The sequence below is a fragment of the Pan paniscus genome, chromosome 13 (genome assembly GCF_029289425.2).
Source record: "Pan paniscus chromosome 13, NHGRI_mPanPan1-v2.0_pri, whole genome shotgun sequence".
NCBI lineage: Eukaryota > Metazoa > Chordata > Mammalia > Primates > Hominidae > Pan > Pan paniscus.
Genome location: NC_073262.2, coordinates 104,147,053 through 104,167,773, shown reverse-complemented (window position 1 = coordinate 104,167,773; position 20,721 = coordinate 104,147,053). Strand labels below are relative to the sequence as shown.

Here is a 20,721-nt window from a genome sequence, read left to right as displayed (position 1 = left end):
TTCAGTAAAGTTGCAGGAGATAAAACCAACACAGAAAAATCAGTTGTGTTTCTATACACTAACAATGAACTATCCAAAAAAGAAATCAAGAAAATAATTCCAGTTTACAATAGCATCAAAAAGAATAAAATAATTAGGAATAAACTTTTCAAAGGAGGTCAAAGACCTTGCACGCTGAAAACTAAAAAACATTGATAATGAAATTAAGGATAAGAAAATAAAGGGAAAATATCCTGTGTTCATGAGTTTGAAGATTTAATACTCTGAAAAATGTTCATACTACCCAAAGCAGTCTACAGATTCAGTGCAATCTCTATCAAAATTCTAATGGTGTTTTTCACAGAAGTAGAAAAAGCAATCCTAAAATTTATGTGGAACCACAGAGGACTCTAGATAGTCAAAACAGTCTTGAGAAAGAAGAACGTGGAGGTATCACACGTTCTGATTTCAAAATGTATTACAAAACTATAGCAATTAAAATAGCATGGACTGGCATAAAGATAAACATATAGATCAATAGAATAGAAGAGAGAGCCTAGAAATAAACCCATGCAAATGTGATGAACTGATCTTTGAGAAGTGTGCCAAGAATACACAATGAGGAAAGAATAGTCTTTTCAGCAAATGCTGTTGGGAAAACTGGATATTCACATGCAAAAGAATTGAAATTAGACTTTTGCTTAACACCATAAACAAAAATCAATTCTCAATGGATTAATGACTTAAATGTAAGACTGGAAACTGTAAAACTCCTGGAAGAAAACATAGGGGAAAATCTCATTGACACTGGTGTTGGCAATGATTTATTGGATAAGACACCAAAGGCACAGGCAACAAAAACAAAAACAGACAGTGGGGCTATATCAAATTAAAAAGCTTCTACACAGTAAAGGAAACAACAGAGTGAAGAGGAAACCTACAGAATGGGGGAATATATTTGTAAACCATATATTTGTTAAAGGGCTAATATTCCAAAACATATAAGGAAACTTTTCAACTCAATAGCAAAAAAATAAATAAATAAAAAATGGACTGAGCACTTGAATACATATTTATCCAAAGAAGACATTACAAATGTCCAATGGGTATACAAAAACTGTTCATCATCATTAATCATCAGGTAAATACAAATCAAAATCATAATGAGATATCACACCTGTTAGATGGCTATTATTGAAAAGTCAACAAGTGTTGGCAAGGATGTGAAGAAATTCGAACCCTAGTACACTGTTGGGGGAATGTAAAATGATGCAGCTGCTTTTGAAAACAGCATGGTGGTTACTCAAAAAAATGACAAATAGATAAATCATATGATCCTGCCATTTCACTTCTGGGTGTCTATCCAAAAGAATTGAAATCAGCATCTCAAGGCAATATTTGCACTCCTATGTTTATTGCCATGTTATTACTATAGTCAAGATGTAGAAACAACCTAAATGTCATAGATGAATGAATAAAGAAAATGTGGTATACACACGTAATTCAGAGACATTGCAGGTTCAGTTCTAGACCACCACAATAAAGCAAGTCATGTGATTTTTTTTTGTTTCCTAGGGCATATAAACATTACGTTTACACTATACTGTTGTCTATTAAGTGTGCAATAGCATTATGTAAAAAGTCAATGTACATGACTTAATTAAAAAATACTTAATTGCTGGCTGGGCACAGTGGCTCATGCATGTAATATCAGCACTCTGGGAGGCCAAGGCAGGAGGATTGCATGAACCCAAGAGTTCAAGGGTGCAGTGCATCAGGTAGGATCATGCCACTGTACTTCGGCCTGGGTGGCAGAGCAAGACCCTATCTCAAAAAATAGAGAGGCCAGGCACAGTGGCTCAAGCTTGTAATCTCAGCACTTTGGGAGGCCGAGGCAGGCAGATCTCCTGAGGTCAGGAGTTCAAGACCAGCCTGGCCAACATGGTGAAACCCTATCTCTACTAAAAATACAAAAATTAGCAGGGTGTGGTCGCTCACGCCTGTAGTCCCAGCTACTCAGGAGGCTGAGACATGAGAATCTCTTGAACCCGGGAGGTGGAGGTTGCAGTAAGCTGAGATCATGCCACTGCACTCCAGCCTGGGTAACAGAGTGAGATGAGACTCTGTCATATATATATGTATGGGTTTTTTGTAAATTTTATATATATATATGATCATCTGAGCCTTCAGTGAGTTGCAATATTTTTGCTGCTGGAGGGTCTTGCCTTGATCTTAATGGCTGGGACTGATCAAGGTGGTAGTTGCTGAAGGTTGGGGTGGCTGTGGCAATTTTTAAAAATAAGACAACAATGAATTTTGCTGCGTCAGTTGGCTCTTCCTTTCATGAAGGATTTCTCTGTAGTATGCGATGGTGTTTGATAGCATTTTACCCACAGTAGAACTTCTTTCAAAATTGGAGTCAGTCCTCTCAAACCCTGCTGCTGCTTTGCCAACTAAGTTTATATAGAATTCTAAATCCTTTGTTGTCATTTTAGCAGTGTTCACAGCATCTTCGGCAGTAGATTCCATCTCAAGAAACCACTTTTCTTTGCTCATCCATAAGAAGCAATTCCTCATCCATTCAAATTTTATAATGAGATTGTAGCAGTTTACTCACATCTTCAGGCTTCACTTCTAATTCTACCTCTGTTGCTATTTTCATCACATCTGTAGTTACTTTCTCTACTGAAGTTTTATTGAACATCTTAAAGTCATCCATGAGGGTTGTAATCAACTGCTTCCAAATTCCTGTTAATGTTGGTATTTTGAGCTCCTCTCCTGAAGCACAAATATCCTTAATGGCATCTAAAATGGTAAATCCTTTGCAGAAGGTTTTCAATTTACTTTGCCAAGATCCCTCAGAGGAATTATCTAAGGCAGCTAAAGCCTTACAAAATGTATTTCTGAAATGAGAGGACTTGAAAGTTGAAATTACTCCTTGATCTGTGAGCTGCAGAATGGATCTATGTTTGCAGGCATGAAAGCAACATTAATGTCCTCAGACATTTCCATCAGAGCTCTTGGATGACCAGGTGCATTGTCACTGAGCAGTAATATTTTGAAAGGTATCTTTTTTTCTGAATAGTAAGTCTCAACAGCGAGCTTAAAATATTCAGTAAACCATGCTGCAAACAGATCTGCTGTCATCCATGCTTTGTTGTTCCATTTATAGAGCACAGGCAGAGTACACTTGACATAAATGTTAAGGGCCCTGGGATTTTTAGAATGGTAAATGAGCATTGGCTTCAATTTAAAGTCAGCAGCTACATTAGCCTCTAACAAGAGAGTTGGCCTGTCCTTTGAAGTGTTGAAGCCAGGCATTGAGTTCTCCTCTCTAGCTATGAAAGTCTAGATGACACCTTCTTCCAGTATAAGGCTGTTTCATCTACGATAAAAACCTATTTTATGTAGTCACTTTCATCAATATCTTAGCTAGATCTTCTGGGTAACTCGCTGCAGCTTCTACATCAGCACTTGCTGCTTTACCTTGCACTTTTGTGTTACAAAAATACTGTCTTTCCTTAAACCTCACGAACCAACATTTGCTGGCTTCAAGATTTTCTTCTGCAGCCACCTCACCTCTCAGCTTTCATTGGATTGAAGAGAGTTAGGGGCTTTCTCTGGATTAGGCTTTGGCTTAAGGGACTGTTTGTGGCTGGTTTAACTTCTGTCCAGATTATTAAAATTTTCTCCATATCTGCAATAAGCTGTTTTGCTTTCTTATCATTTGTGTGTGGAGTAGCACTTCTCGCTTTTGTCAAAAATGTTTTCCTTTGCATTCTCATCTGGGCTGTTTGGTGCAAGAGGCCTAGCTTTTGGCCTATCTCAGCTTTCAACATGCCTTCCTCAGTAAGCTTAATCATTTCTAGCTTTTGATTTAAAGTGAGGGATGTACAAATCTTCTTTCACTTGAACACTTAGATCCATTTTGGGGTTATTAATGGCCTAATTTCAATATTGTTGTGTCTCTGGGAATAGAGAGGCCAAGGAGAGGAAGAAAGATGGGGGAACAGCTGGTCAGTGGCATAGTTACAACACACACAACATTTATAAATTAAGTTTGCCATCTTACAAAAGTCTAATATGCAGCATTTATAAGGGATCTTGGCAAAAAAAACCAAAAACAAAAACAAAAAAAAACAACCTCGTTAAAAAGTGGGCAAAGATTTACAAAAAAAAAAAAAAAAAAACCTCGTTAAAAAGTGGGCAAAGGACATGAACAGACACTTTTCAAAAGAAGACACACATATGGCCAACAGGCATATGAAAAAATGCTCAACATCACTGATCATTAGAGAAATGTGAATCAAAACCATAATGAGATACCATCTCACACCAGTCAGAATGGCTACTATTAAAAAGTCAAAAAATAACAGATGCCGGCAAGGTTGCAGAGAAAAAGGAATGCTTATACACTGTTGGTGGGAGTGTAAATTATTTCAACTACTGTAGAAGACAGTGTGGTGGTTCCTCAAAGACCTAAAGACAGAAATGCCATTTGACCCAGCAATCCCATTACTGGGTATATACCCAAAGGAATATAAATCATTCTTTTATAAAGACACATGCACAGGTATGTTCATGGCAGTACCATTCACAATAGCAAAGAAATGGAATCAAGCTAAATACCCATCAATGGTAGACTGGATAAAGAAAATGTAGTACATATACACCATAGAATACTATGCAGCCATAAAAAGAATGAGATCATGTCCTTTGCAGGAGCATAGATGGAGCTGGAGACCATTATCCTTAGCAAACAAATGCAGGAACAGAAAACTAAATACCACATGTTCTTACTTATAAGTGGGAGCTAAATGATGAGAGCACATGGACACATAGAGGGGAACAACACACACTGGGACCTATCAGAGAGTGGAGGGTAGGAGGAGGCAGAGGATCAGGAAAAATAACTAATGGATACTAGGCTTAATACCTGGTGATGAAATAATCTGTCCAACAAACCCCCATGACACACGTTTACCTATATAACAAACCTACACATGTACAATTGAACTTAAAAGTTAAATTTTTATAAAAAAAGTTTGCTATCTTAGATGGGTGTGGTTTGTGGTGCCCCTCAACAATTACAATAGTAACATCAAAGATCACTGGTCATAGAGTACCATAAAAGATATAATAATGAAAAAGTTTGAAATATTTTGAGAATTATCAAAATGTGATGCAGAGACACAAAGTGAACACATGCTTTTGGAAAAATGGCACCAATAGTCTTGCTCAACGCAAGGTTGCCACAGACCTTCAATTTGTACAAAACACAATATCTGAGAAGTGCAATAAAAAGAGATATGCCAGTCTACATACAATGGGATATCATTCAGCATTTAAAAATAAGGAAATCCTGCCATATGTGACAACGTGGATGGACCTTGAGGACATTATACTAAGTGAAATAAGCCAGTCACAGAAAGACAAATATTACATGATGCCACATATGTGAGGTATATGAAATAGTCAGAGTAGAATGCTGGTTGCCTGAGGCTAGGGGGAGGGGCAAATAGGGAATTGCTTTTCAACAAGTATAAAGTTTAAGTTATGCAAGATGATGAAGTTCTAGAGATCTGCTTTACAACACTGTGCTAATAGTTAACATTATTGTGTTTTGCACTAGAAAATTTAAGAGGATAGGTCTCATGTGAATTGTTCTTACCACAATTAAAAGAAAAAAGAAAGAGCTGAACGAAGTCATGTAGTTGTGACCATAGCAAATTTTTTTGCTAGAATTCTGCTTCAGTTATTTATTTTCTTTTTGTCCCTTTTAGGTTTTCCCTTTTTACTTGCTAAATATGTATTCCTTATATTTCTAGGAAAATTTTACAAGTATTTTAACCAGCCTTCCTTGAATGGTCCTATTTTGTCTGATTTCATACGCCTTTATTCTAGTCTCTTCTTCCAATCCCAGTCCCATCACTTATCATCTGGAGTTTATTTCCTCTCAACTTTTAAAAAATATAGCATGTACCTGTGTTTGTGTCTTGTATTTATGGATCTGAAATGTTATCATTTACCACTCCCCCATCTTCCCAGAGATTCATCAGCTTGTTTATACTAAGTAGTGTTTATGTTTGGATAGCTGCTTTGATTTAAGTTGCTCTTTGTTTTTAGTGAGAAAAAATGTAATAGTATTTTATTAATGTACATACATATGTGTTTATTGTTTTTATGTAAAATAAAATACCCCTATTAATTGTTTAAGCAGATATCCCTCTTGTAAATGAGGAAGCTGAAACTACTGCAAATGAGGTAAGGGAAATTGGAAGAGAACTTTTAATAGTCATTATTTTATAAAGGGATAAAATATTTATAAATGGAGAAATATTTATAGATAGAGAAAGGCATCCAAGAAGTTACTCAGTTGTTTTATGGTTTCTATTATGGCAATATCTGTATAGTTACACTCTTGAAAGAGCCTTCTGCATAAAATAGTAACATTTAAAAATATGAAGATAGGGGACAAAATGTGTTGAGGAAGAGATGAAGGAGAAACAAGAAAAAAGCATGAAGTTCTACGTAAGATCTTAGAAATAAATGCCATAGATGTAACTGCAGTTTTTACTCTTTCTCACCAAAATCTTTTAATTTATCATATTGTAAACTTTGCACAGGAAATGATATTCTATAGTTTAAAATAGAAATAAACAAAACATAGAGTTTACATAATATAATTTGCTTTTCAGCTAAATTTACATAAGGTATTCATTCCATAAAGGAGTGGCTCCCCATGTAAATCAATGAAGAGTAAAATGTTCACTTACTGCTTGACAAGTAGGATTTAATGATTTCCATTCCTGGGTCAGTGGCTCCCAAATACCAATTGAAGAGTCAGTATGTATTACTGTTTTCCGCAGTTCAAGGAGAGTAAAAGAAGATAATATAGAGAATTTTTCATAAAGCTAAATTTATTTAGTTTAACAGGCTATCCTTTATTTTACAATATTGTTCTTTGTACTGTGGTGCTATTAATATTCTCTTTATTTTCTTATATAGTTGTGATTTATGGTATCATTCCTTGTGCATTTTGTTATTAAAATTTCCTTTGTTTCATGATATATTGGTGACAGTGTAATAACAGTAAAATGTCAGACCCTCAGATTTTTTATTTTGAGATGTTGCTGATTTATAAATTTGGATATATGAGAACCACTGCTTTATCATTTTTATGGATAGTATTCTACAGTCCATGGTTTCAGGCAAGTAAAGAACTTATCATGTTTACTAAGGAATTAAAATTTACAAATAATAATGGTAATTTGTTATGCTAAAGGATAAGGGTACAATTGATTTTGAGTCATTTTCTTAATTTGTAAAATTTTCCAGTCAATAATGATTAACTGGTAGTTTGTTTTATTGCTGTATTTTCTAGTTACTGGATAATGATTCTGAGAAAGGCCTGACTATACCAACTTTGAACCAATCGGACCAAGATAATTCAACTGCTGATGCTTCTAAAAATGATGAATCAACACCTTCACCCACAGAAGTGCACTCATTGTGCACTATTTCTAACCAGGAAACAATAAAAGCAAGCAGAATACCACCTTTAGGTGAACGTCAATCAGAAAGCATGCCAGACAGAAAAAGGAAAAATGTATTTTTTCCATTAGAAGTAAAATTAAAAGATAACTATCCAAGAATTTTAAAAGAAGACTCATCTCTATCAGAGGTAAATTTGAGGAGTATCTGTATAAATCCAAAGAGCAGGAACTTAGATTCATCTCCAACAGAAATTAGCTGGCAAAACAACAATCTAAACTTAGCTGAAAGGGAGAACACAGGCTTAGTTTCCACCAGATTAAAAATTAAAAGGTAGCTTTCAAAGCCAAGACCCAAAAGAAGGCCTTGAGCTCAAGGTGTCTGCCCTTATATTAGAAGTATAAGACTAGGGAGACAAAATAATCTATTTTAAAAAATTAAATACAAATAAATCGAAAATGCATTCAAATGTCTCCAAGTGGAAATGCGTCTAAGTATATTAAATATTCCTGCTTTACTTATATCAATCAAGAAATGAGGATAAAAAACTTTCAAGAAAAGCAAAGTGATTTGAGATGCCAGTAATACAAATTAATCTCTTGGGTTGGTAATTCAGCTGAAAGTGTAACAACAATAACAAAATGTAAATTCAAAGGAAATTTAAAAGCCTGGGGAGTTATTTCAGTGGAAATTCTTAATAAAACTATTATATTATAGGAAATAACATATGTTCTCCTTATTACAAATAATTTTATAGTTTAAAATGAGAATAAGAGTGTGAATTTAAAGGTACACCAAATAATAGACTTTCTCAAAATGACAGCCATTTTACTTATATCTTTATATCTTATTGGAATAACTATTACAGGTAGTTCATCAAATGGTATAAAAAGATATATAGGTCAGAAGATAAAGAATTTGAGTTCTAAGTGAGATTCTAGCTTGGGCATCTAAGTCTCTAGACCTATTTTTCTCATTATTTGAATAGTAGATCAGACTAGGTCATTTCTAAATTCTCTCCCAAATTTCAAAAGACATAATTTTAACTGGGAATTACTCTCAGTTACCTATGTCAAATAACATTTTTGTTTTTTCTGAATGTGAAAGTAATGCACAGTCACAGAAAATTTAGAAAATGGAGAGAAACGTAAAAGAAAAAATAAAAGCAGTTATAATTCTACTGCTAGATTTAACAATTTTATTTTCTTTTAGTCTTTCTTATGCATATGTACATATATCTTTTATGAATTTTAAAAGCTTGAATCAAAACAGACATGTAATTTTTATTTTTTGACTTTACATGCATGCCACTTGAATTTTCTTAAAAATCTGCAAGATGTAGAATATCCTCAAATATTAATATTCCATAAGTTTTTAAACAGTTTTCATATTGTTGGACATTAAGTTTGAAATTAACATTCTTTTGCTTATTTATTTGGATCTGTGGATCTGTGATTATCTCCTAATGTATTTACAGAAATGGCATGCTAACAAATTGCTCTCCAGAAAGACTGTACCACTTTACATTCTTACCAACAGTATTTGAGTATTAATGGTCTTTTAAATAATGATTAACACTTTTTTTTGCTCGTTAGTCATTTTGGTTTTCCCTGCTATGAGTAGACAGATCATGTCCTTTGTCCATTTTTTTCCTTGAAGACTTGGGGATTTTGTTTAGGTTTTATAATGAGCTCTTTTTATTTTCAAGATATTAACCACTTGTATGGGCACTTAGTTTGTAGTTTACCTTTTAATGTATGTATTACATTCAGTCTGACTTCTAAAATATTCAACTTTCACTTGATAAGTAAGTTATTTATTGCTGTATAACAAACCATTCCAAAACCTAGTGGATTAAAAAAGACGTTTTATTATCTCTCAAGATACTGTGGGGTTGACTTGCTTGTTGGGCAGTTCTTCTGCTCCACTTGATGTTGGATGTTAGATGGACTTATCTAGGAGCTTGATTAGGCTGGAACACTCATGATCACTCACGTGTCTGACACCTTGAATAGCTGTTAGGGCTGGGCTCAGCTGGGATGCAAGAACATCTGGTTTAATGTGTCTGTTTCCTTCTTTCTGTCTCAGATATATATATATCTCAGATTTGATAGATGATAGATAGATAGATAGATAGATAGATAGATAGATAGATAGATAGATAGATAGATAGCTAATATATAGATCTCTCTTTCCATGTAATCTTGGGAATTATCCTTCTCCCTCTCCATGGGGCTTCTTCTTGTGGTCTTTCTATGTAATCTCTCTAACAAGGCTGCTGAGCTTTTTATGTGGCAGCTCAAGGCTTCCAAAATACAAAAACAGAAGCTTCAGGTCTTCTTAAGACATAGGCTTGGGACGAGCACAGGGTCACCCTCACTAACTTTTGTTAATTACAGCAAGTCCCATACTCAGTCCTGATTCAGTATGGGAGGAGACTACAGAAGGGCATGAATCTTGGGAGGGGTGTGCATTGGGGGCCATATTTGGAGATTAACTAAGTTCCAAGTAAGTCATATTCCTCCCACATGCAAAATATACTCACTTGCCTCCCAAGATCCTCAATGTCATGCTATTACTGCATCAAGCTCAGGCTTGAAGTACAAAATGTTTTTATCTAACTAAAGTTCATGTGGGTGAGGCTCTTTAGGTATGGCTCCTCTCAGACTTAAAATCTATGAATTGAAGAGACCAGTTATCTGTCCCCTACATACAATGATGAGCCAAGAACAGGAAAATTGGAACAGACACTTAAATTCTAAAGGTAGAGGGAGGGAAAACATGAGGCATATATCAGTCAGTTGACCATAGTAATTCTGAAGTTCTTGGCCTTGCCCTCACGTTTTGGCCTTACCCTTTGAATAAGCCTTTTTCCATAAGAAATAACTTCTGTTTGTAGTTGCAGCCCATGTTCTGTGTGAGGGAAGTTGAAAGTTCAAATGTGTCTTTTCATTTTTGCTTTCAGTGAAGGCTGAAATTTCACATATGTGTCTTTTCTTTCTAAACTATCCCTGTTCCTTTCAGTCTAAGATGCTATTATTCTGTTAAAGATTTTGTGGGCTTCCTGTGTATCAAATTAAGATCTCAATTAGTCAAATGTTGCACTTCTAAATATCTTCAAGACAGGCCCCTATTTCCTTGGGCTGAGAGTCAGGGTGCTATGGCAAAATGTCCTTAAGAAATTTAGAAGTGCCCTTGTCTGGCAAAGAAGGCCTGAGATGCTACTTAAGATTCTTAAAATAATTTTTGTCTAGCTGAGTAGGCCTATGAGTCACCACCTTAAATCTTTTTGAGGCCTTAACAGATCTTACAGCCATACCCTTGTCATCTTGACCCTGAACCACATTCCAATGAACCCACAACTGAGTCCCCAAAGACTAATATATTACCAAATGTGGTTATCAGTTCTCAGTCCTCATCTCTGTGACTACTTAGCCACATTTGACAAAATAGTTCCACTCTTTTCTTGAAACTGATCTTTTTCACTGGCCTTTTGTAATATTACATTCTCCTAGTTTTCTTCCTTCTTCGTTGACTACTCTTTGCTGGGGAGGTCTCGATTGTCTCACACCCAGTCCTTGTATTTTATTTTTTACTCTAACCTTGTATTTTAATTTTTCTCTAACTCTCTAACCTGAATAATAGGTTATTCATTCAGCCCTGTAACTTTAAATATAATTTATAAATGAATAACTTCCACATCTTGGGGCTCTTCTTTGAACTCCAAGAGCGTATATGTAAAAACTTACTTCACTTAGATAGCTTATAGAAATGTCAAACTTAACATGACGAAGACTGAATTCTTAATTTCACCTCCACTAACTCTCCACCCCTAATTTAGATTCCCTCCTCTTAATGTTGCCTATTCATTTAATCTTTTCAGCATATAAACATTCCAGGCATTATTTCTAGGTGAATGAAATATGTTGTTGAACATAAAAGACAAAAATAAATGTTCTTGTGGAGCTTATATTCAAAAAAGACAAAAATAAATGTTCTTGTGGAGTTTCTATTCTTATAAATGGCACCTCTAAACTGTTAAGACCAACACCCTAGGAGTCAGCCTTGATATCGTGGTTTCTCTCATCTCTTATATCCAATCCACCCTCAAGTCTTGTTAATTCTGTATTCAAAATATATCTGAAATCCACTGTCATTGCTATCACCTTAGACCAAGCTACTTTCATCTCTCCTGTCTGCTATAAAAGCTGTTTTCCTACTTCCAATTTTGCCTCTATCTGGTTTGCTCTTCTCATAGCAGCCAGACCGATCTTGTAAAGACGAAATCTAAATCATGTCACTCCTCTGATCAGTATTCTTCAATGGCGTGTTTTCATGCCTGGAATAAAGTCCAAACTTCTCACCATCATCTACAATGCCCCTATTTAATCTTTCTGTCCTCACGTGTTAGCATTGTTCCCTTTGTTCACTCTGCTTCAGCCACATTAGTATTCTTACTATTCCTTGAACAAACTAAACTTATTCCAGCCTCAAGCTCTTTCTAATATTCTTCTCTGTCAGGGGAGTGCTCTCCCCTGCGGATCTTCTCAGGGTTCATTCATTCACACCATTTAGGACTCTGCTCAGATGTTCCCTCCCTAGTGGAGGCTGGGTTGGGGGGCTCCTCTGACCACTCTATGTAAAGTAATTATCTACCCATCCACCCTCCTCCATCCCTAGTATTCTTTCTTCATATATCATTTCCTGGTATCATATTATGTTTCTTTAGTCATTTATTGTCTGTTACTCCCATTTGACTTTAAATTACAGATGGTACTGAGATTTAGTCTTATTTACCACTGTATCTTACTATCTAGTAATAATGATGAGTATTTTAAACTCAAAGACATACATAATTAGAGCTCTTACTACTTAGAACTCACCACTAATAGTGATGAGTCCACGGTAGGCAGTAGTAAATATCTGTTGAATTAGTTTAGTTAAAAATACTGCAGGGTCGGCCAGGCGCGGTGGCTCACCCCTATAATCCCAGCACTCTGGGAGGCCGAGGCAGGTGAATCACGAGGTCAGGAGATCAAGACCATCCTGGCTAACACGGTGAAACCCTGTCTCTACTAAAAAACAAAAAATTAGCTGGGCGTGGTGGCGGGCGCCTGTAGTCCCAGCTACTCAGGAGGCTGAGGCAGGAGAATGGCGTGAACCAGGGAGGCGGAGCTTGCAGTGAGCCGAGATCGCGCCACTGCACTCCAGCCTGGGCAACAGAGTGAGACTCCATCTCAAAAAAAAAAAAAAAAAAAAAAAACCACACAAAAAACAAAACAAAACAAAAACACTGCAGTGTCTTGAGGCATTTGCTCTGGGAATACATTATAACTCCTGGGCCTCACTGTATGTAATTAAATCAATCACATAGTCATAGGAAATGCAATCATTTTAATACTCTGAAGGTGGATGAACCATCTAGCTCTGACACACTAAATGTCAGGCATAAGGCAGCAAGATTATTTCCACAAAGGGTAAGTGGTAAGAGCTCTAATTGAGTTTAAAAGCCTGTAGGGTCTGCGGAAGATTAGGGTTAATGAAGGCAGAGAGTGATAGATGTGACATCATTAACCTCATATCTCCGATTCATCCATTTATATTTAACTGCCCTCTTTAAGCCATGAATTCCATGAATTAAATTTAAATCCCTTACTAATGATTGATGGCACTGTTGGGAAATATGCCGTAATCTCCCCAAAACCTTGTCCTTGCTAATTCTGTACTTGGAATCAACCAAAACCATGCATGTGAAATGCACCTTGCAATTATTTTATCCACAGACAGAATTTTCTTCTTTTTTAAGGCTGCGTAGTATTCCACCGTGTACATATACTATATTTTCTTTATCCATTGATCTGTTGATAGACACTTAAGTTGCTTCCATATCTTAGCTATTACAATAGCACAACAGTAAACACGGGGATGCAGATATCTCTTTGATATACCAACTTCAAATCCTTTGGATATATACCCAGAAGTAGGATTGCTGGACCATATGGTAATTCTATTTTTAGTTTTATTGGGAACCTCCATACTACTTTCTAAAATGGCTGTACAAATTTATATTCCCACAAATAGTGTACAAGGGTTCCCTTTTCTCCACATCCTTGCCAACACGTATCATTCTTCTTTTTGATAATAGCCCTTGTAACAGGCATGAAATGATATCATATTGTGGTTTCAATTTGCATTTCTCTGATGATCAGAGATATTGAGTATTTTTAATATATCTATTGGCCTTTCATATGTCTTCCTTTGAGCCATGTCTGTTCAGTTCCTTTGCCCATTTTAAAATTAGGTTATTTGTTTTCTTGCTTTTGGGTTGTTTGTGTACCTTATATATTTTGAATATTAGCCCCTTATCAGCTGTATGGTTTGCAGATATTTTCTTCCAGTTCATGTTTTGTCTCTTCACTCTGTTCATTGTTTCCTTTTCTGTACAGAAGCTTTTGATTTGATGCAACTCCATTTGTCTTATTTTTGCTTTTGGTGCCTGCATTTTTGGAGTCCTATCCAAGAAATCATTGCATAGACCAGTATTGTGGAGATTTTCCCTTATGTTTTCCTCTATTAACTTTACAATTCCACATTTCCACATCTTACATTTAAGTCTTTTATACATTTTGAGATGATTTTTGTTGTATGGTGTGAGATAAGTGTCCAATTTTATCTTCTGGGCCATATCTATTTTTCCCAACATCATTTATTAAAGAGTCTGTTCTTTCCCTTTTGTGTTTTTGGCATCTTTGTCAAATATCAACTAATTATAAATACTGAATACTTGGGTTTATTACTGGGTTGTCTACCTGTTCCATTGGTTTATGTGTCTTTGTGCCAGTGCCATGCTGTTTTTATTACAATAGCTTTATAACATAATTTGAAACCAGGGAGTTTGATGCATCTAGCTTTGTTCTTTTTGCTCGAGATTGCTTTGGCTGTTTGGGGTCTTTTATGGTTCCATATGGGTTTTAGGATTATTTTTTCTATTTCTGTGAAAAATGACATTGGAGTTTTAGTGGGAATTGGATTGAATCTGTAGACTGCATTGGGTAGTATGGATGTTTTAAAAATATTAATTCTTACAATTCATGAATATGGTCTATCTTTCCATTTGTTTTTATCTTCTTTCTTTCCTCAGTGTTTCATAGTTTTCCTTGTAGAAGTCTTTTACCTCCTTGGTTAAATTTATTCCTAGGTATTTTATTTTTAGTATAGCTATGGTAAATGGGATTGCCTCCTTGATTTCTTTTTTTAGCTAGCTCACTGTGTATAGAAACTACTAATTTTTGTTGTTTTTTTCCTTCCAAGTTTTATTTTAGGTTCAGGAGTTACTTCTGCAGGCTTGTTACATGGGTAAATTTCATGTCTCTGGGGCTTAGTGTACAAATTATTTTATCACCCAGGTAGCAAATATTGTATCCAATAGGTAGTTTTTCGATACTCACCCTCCTTCTACCTTCCACCCTCAAGTAGGCCCTGGTATCTGTTCCCTTCTTTCTGTCCATGTGTATTCAATGTTTAGCTCCCACTTATAAGTGAGAACATGTAGTATTTCGTTTTCTATTCCTGCATTAATTCCCTTAGGATAATGGTCTTGAGCTGCATCCATGTTTCTGCAAATGACATGATTTCTTTTTTTTTCATAGTTGCATCAGATTCCGTGGAATATACATACCACATTTGCCTTATCCAATCTACCATTGATGGAAGTCTAGGTTGATTCCATGTCTTTCCTATTGTGAATAGTGCTATGATGAACATATATATGAATGTGTCTTTTTGGTAGAATAATTTATATTCCTTGGGTATATACCCAGTAATGGGATTGCTGGGTCAAGTGGTAGTTCTGTTTTAAGTTCTTTGAGAAATCTCCAAACAGCTTTTCACAGTGGGTGAAGTAATTTACATTTACACCAACAGTATATAAGTGTTCCCTTTTCTCCACAGCCTCACCAGCATCTATTGTTTTTTGACTTTTTAATAATAGCCATTCTGAATGGTGTGAGATGTTAACTCATTGTGGTTTTGATTTGCATTTCTCTCTGATGATGAGTAATGTTGAGCATATTTTCATACGTTTATTGGTGGTGTATATATCTTTTGATAGGTGTCTGTTCATGTCCTTTGCCCACTTTTTGATGTTTTTTTTTTCACTTTTTGCTTGTTGATTCAAGTTCCTTATAGATTCTGGATATTAGACTTTTTTCAGAAGCGTAGTTTGCAGATATTTTCTCCCATTCTTTAAGTTGTCTGTTTACTCTGTTGATAGTTTCTTCTGCTGTGCAGAAGCTCTTTAGTTTTTATTAGGTCCTACTTGTCAATTTTTATTTTTGTTGCAATTGTTTTTGGAGTCTTCATAATTAAATCTTTTCCAGGGTCTATGTCCAGAATGGTGTTTCCTAGGTTTCCTTCTAGGGTTTTTATAGTTTTAGGTTTTCCATTTAAGTCTTTAATCTATCTTGAGTTGATTTTGGTAGATGGTGAAAGGAAGGGGTCTGTTTTAATCTTCTGCATATGGCTAGCAAGTTATCCTAGCACCATTTATTGAGTGGGGAGTGCCTTTCCCACTGCTTGTTATTGTCGACTTTGTCAAAAATCAGATGGATGTAGGTGTGTGGCTTTATTTCTGGGTTCACCATTCTGTTCCATTGGTCTATGTGTCTGTTTTTGTACCAATACCATGCTGTTTTGGTTACTGTAACCTTGTACTGTAGTTTGAAGTTGGGTAGTGTGATGCCTCCAGCTTTGTTCTTTCTGCTTAAGATTGCTTTGACTATTTGGGCTCTTTTTGGCTCCATATGAATTTTAGAATAGCTTTTTTCTAATTCTGCAAAGAATGTCATTGGTGGTTTGGTAGGAATAGTATTGGATCTATAAATTTCTTGGGGCAGTATGGCTATTTTAACAATATTAATTCTTCCTCTCCATGAGCATGGAATATTTTACCATTTGTTTGTGTTGTCTATGATTTCTTTTAGCAGTGTTTTGTAATTCTGGTTGTAGAGATCTTTCACCTCCCTGGTTAGCTGTATTTCTAGGTATTTTACTCTTATTTTGGCTATTGTGAATGGGATTGCGTTCTTGATTTGGCTCTCAGCTTGGACATTATTGGTGTATAGAAATGCTAATGATTTTTATACATTGATTTTTGCATCCTGAAACTGCCGAAGTTGTTTATCAGATCTAGAAGCCTTTGGGCAGAGACTATGGGGTTTTGTAGGTATAGAATTGTATCATCTGCAAAAAGGGATAGTTTGACTTCTTCACTTCCTTTTTGGATGCATTTTATTTCTTTATCTTGCCTGATTTTGGAAGAACTTCCAGAACTACATTGAATAGGAGTAGTGAGAGTTGGTATCCTTGTCTTGTTTTGGTTCTCAAGGGAATGTTTCCAGCTTTTCCCCATTCAGTATGATGTTGGCTTTGGGTTTGTCATACATGGCTCTTAATATTTTGAGATATGTTCCTCTGATGCCGTCTTTTGAGAGTTTTTGACATGCAGGGATGTTGAATTTTATTGAAAGCTTTTTCTATGTCTATTGAGATGATCATGTTGTTTTTAGTTCTGTTCATGTGATGAATCACATTTATTGATTTGCTTATGTTGAACCAACCTTGCATCCCAGGAATAAAGCCTACTTGATCATGGTAGATTAGCTTTCTGATATGCTGCTGGATTTGGTTTGCTAGGTTTTTGTTTTTTGAGATGGAGTCTTGCTTTGTCGTTCAGGCTGTAGTGCAGTGGTGTGATCTCGGATCACTGCAGCCTCTGCCTCCTGGGTTCAAGCGATTGTCCTGCCTCAGTCTCCTGAGTAGCTGGGACTACAGGTGTGTGCCACCACACCCGCCTAATTTTTGTATTTTTAGTAGAGACAGGATTTCACCATATTGGCCAGGCTGATCTCAAACCCTGACCTCAAGTGATCCACCTGCCTCAGCCTCCCAAAGTGCTGGGATTACAGGTGTGAGCCACCATGCCTGGCCCAGTTTGCTAGTATTTTATTGAGGATTTTTGCACCTATGTTCATCAGGGATATTGACCTGAAATTGTTGTTGTTGTTGTTGTTGTGTCTCTGCTAGGTTTTGGTATCAGAATGATGCTGGCCTCTTAGAAGGAGTTAAGAAGACTATCTCCTTCTTAATTTTTTGGAATAGTTTCAGTAGAATTGGTACAAGTTCTTCTTTATACATCTGGTAGAATTCAGCTGTGAATTATCTGGTCCTGGGCTTTTTCTGATTGGCAGGTTTTTTATTACTGATTCAATTTTGGAACACACCAATGGTCTGTTCAGGGTTTCAGTTTCCTCCTGGTTAGGTCTTGGAGGTTGTATGTATCCAGGGATTTATCCATTTTTTCTAGGTTTTCTAGCTTGTGTGTATAGAGGTGTTTTAAATAGTCTCTGAAGGTTTTTTGTATTTCTGTGGAGTTGATGATAATGTTCCCTTTGTCATTTCTGATTGTGTTTATTTGGATCTTCTCTCTTTTTCTTGATTAGTCTAACTAGCAGCCTATCAATCTTATTTATATTTTCAAAGAACCAACTTTTTGTTTCATTGATCTTTTGTGTCAGTTTTCACATCGCCATTTTGTTCAGTTCAGCTCTGATTTTGGTTATTTCTTTTCTTCTGCTGGCTTTGTTGTTGATTTCCTCTAATTTTTCTGCTTCCTGTAGAAAAATTCTGCTTCCTGTGACATTAGGTTGTTAATTTAAGACCTTTCTAACTTTTGATGTGGGCATTTAGTGCTACAGACTTTCCTCTTACTGCTTTTGCTGGGTCTCAGAGATCTTGGTATGTTGTATCCTTGTTCTCATTAATTTCAAAGAATTTCTTGATTTCTGCCTTAATTTCATTATTTACCCAAAAGTCATTCAGAATTAGGTTGTCTAATTTCCATGTGATTATATGGCTTTGAGCAATTTTCTTAGTATTGATCTGTATTTTTGTTGTACTATGGTCCCAGAGCATGGTTGATATAATTTTTTTTAAATTTACTGAGAGTTGTTTTATTTCTGGTTGTGTGGCCAATTTTAGAGCATGTGCCACATGCACATGAGAAGAATGTATATTCTGTTATTCTGGGGCAGAGAGTTCTGTAGATGTCCGTTAGGTCCACTTGGTCAAATGTCAAGTTTAGGTCCCGAATATCTTTGTTAGTTTTCTGCCTCAATGAGCTAATACTCTCAGTGGGGTGTCAAAGTCTCCCACTGTTTTTGTGTGGTTATCTAAGTCTCCTTGTAGGTCTCTAAGAACTTGTTTCATGTATCTGGGTGCTCCAGTGTTGGGTGCATATATATTTAGGATAGTTAAGTCTTCTTGTTGAAGTGAACCCTTTATCTTATGTAATGTCTTACTTTGTCTTTTTTTATCGTTGTTGGCTTAAAGTCTGTTTTGTCTGAAATAAGAATAGCAACTGCTGTTCTCTTTTGTTTTGTTTGCTTGATAGATCATTCTCCATCCCTTTACTTTGAGCCTATGGGTGTCATTGCATGTGAGATGGGTCTTTTAAGGACACCATACAGTTGGGTCTTGCTTCTTTGTCCAGCTTGCCACTCTGCCTTTTAAGTGGAGGCACATTACATTTACATTCAAGATTAATATTGATTTATGTGGATTTGATCCTGTCGTCATGTTGTTAGCTGGTTGTTGTGTAGACTTGATTGTGTAGTTGTTTTATAGTGTCAGTGGGCTGTGTACTTAAATGTGTTTTTTTGGTGACTAGTGAGTCTTTTTCCCCCCATATTTAGCACTTCCTTGCTGCCTTCTTGTAAGGCAGTTCTGATGGTAAAGAATTCTCTTAGCATTCACTTGTCTGAAAATGATCTTATTTCCTCTTAGCTTATGAAGCTTAGTTTGGCTGGATATAAAATTCTTGGTTGGAATTTCTTTTCTTTAAGGTTGTTGAGTATAGGCTCCCAATCTCTTCTGGCATATAAGGTTTCTGCTGAAAGGTCTCTTGTGAGCCTGATGGGGTTTCATTTGTAGATGACCTGCCCTTTTTTCCTCTAGCTACCTTTAATATTTTTTCTTTTGCATTGACCTTGGAGAATCTGATGACTATATGTCTTGGGGATGGTCATCTATATGTCTTGGTGATGGGGATAACTATATGTCTTGGGGATGGGGATTATATATTTTGTGGACAATATCCCGAAATATATTTTCCAAGTTGCTTGCTCTCTCTCCCTTTCTTAAGGGATACCAATGAGTTGTAGGGCTGGTTTCTTTACATAACCCTATATTTCTCAGATATTTTGTTCATTTTTCTTAATTTTTAAAAATTTTTTCTCACTAAATTAATTCAAAGAACTGGTCTTTGAGGTCTGAGATTGTTTCCTCAGCTTGGTCTATTCTGCTTTTGATGCTTCTGATTGTATTGTGAAATTCTTATAGTGAGTTTTTCAGCTCTACCAGATTAGTTTGTCTCCTGCTTAAAATGACTATTTTGTCTTTCAGCTCTTGATTCATTTCACTGGATTCCTTAGATTCCTTGAATTGGGTTTCAACTTTCTCCTGAATCTTGATGACTTTGCTGCCAAACAGATTCTGGGTTCTATGTCTGTCATTTCAGGCATTTCAGTCTGGTTAAGAACCATTGCTGGGGAGCTAGTGCAGTTGTTCAGAGGTAAGGAGACACTCTGGCTTTTAGAGTTGCCAGAGTTCTTTCACTGGTTCATTCTCATCTGTGTGAGCTGATGTTCCTTTAATCTTTAAAGTTGCTGTCCTTTGGATGGGGCTTCTTGCTTTTATATTCTTTGATTCCCTTGAGGGTTTGGCTGTGGTATAAGTTGGGTTTAGTTGACTGGCTTCATTTCTGGATGATTTCAGTGGGTCAAGGCTCAGCTCAGCACTCCTGGGCTGTGTGCTCTAACCCTGGGGGCATAGCACCAGGCACACTGCTTTGTTCTCTGGCCCCTCAAGGTTAAGCATCTGCTGGAGGGCCTGAGGTGTTCCTGGTCCTTGGGAAACAATACTCCAATGGGGACTGCTGGCAGAAGTGCTTTGTTGGAGTGACGTCAGTGGGGTCTGCACACACATGCACACCAGCAGGGTCAGCATGATGGCAGCGGCAAGGTCCACGTGCATGCACTGGTATGGCAGGGCAGTGAGGTCCACACACACGTGTGCTGGCAAAGTGGTGGGGGGAGGCTGCAGGTGGATGCATGCTGGCAGGGGCCCATCTACAAAAGCTCTCTGATGGTTAGGCAGGATCTGCCAGCCAAAGAGCTATGGCAGTGGCTTCTG

At 36.5% G+C, this 20,721-nt stretch overlaps 1 protein-coding gene across 7 annotated transcripts in view; it reads left to right on the top strand.

The window, feature by feature from the left end:
* C2CD6 (C2 calcium dependent domain containing 6) overlaps positions 1-20,721 on the top strand; it is a 137,867-nt gene that overhangs the window by 74,384 nt on the left and 42,762 nt on the right. For 4 of the 7 annotated variants that reach the window (XM_055108961.1, XM_055108960.1, XM_055108959.1 and 1 more), the window contains 2 exons: positions 6,197-6,243; positions 7,364-7,663. In XM_055108961.1, the coding sequence (XP_054964936.1) occupies positions 6,197-6,243; positions 7,364-7,663 (347 nt within the window). The remainder of the gene's footprint in view (positions 1-6,196; positions 6,244-7,363; positions 7,664-20,721) is intronic. The other 3 variants (XM_055108962.1, XM_034954805.2, XM_003820750.3) reach the window with 1 other exon arrangement.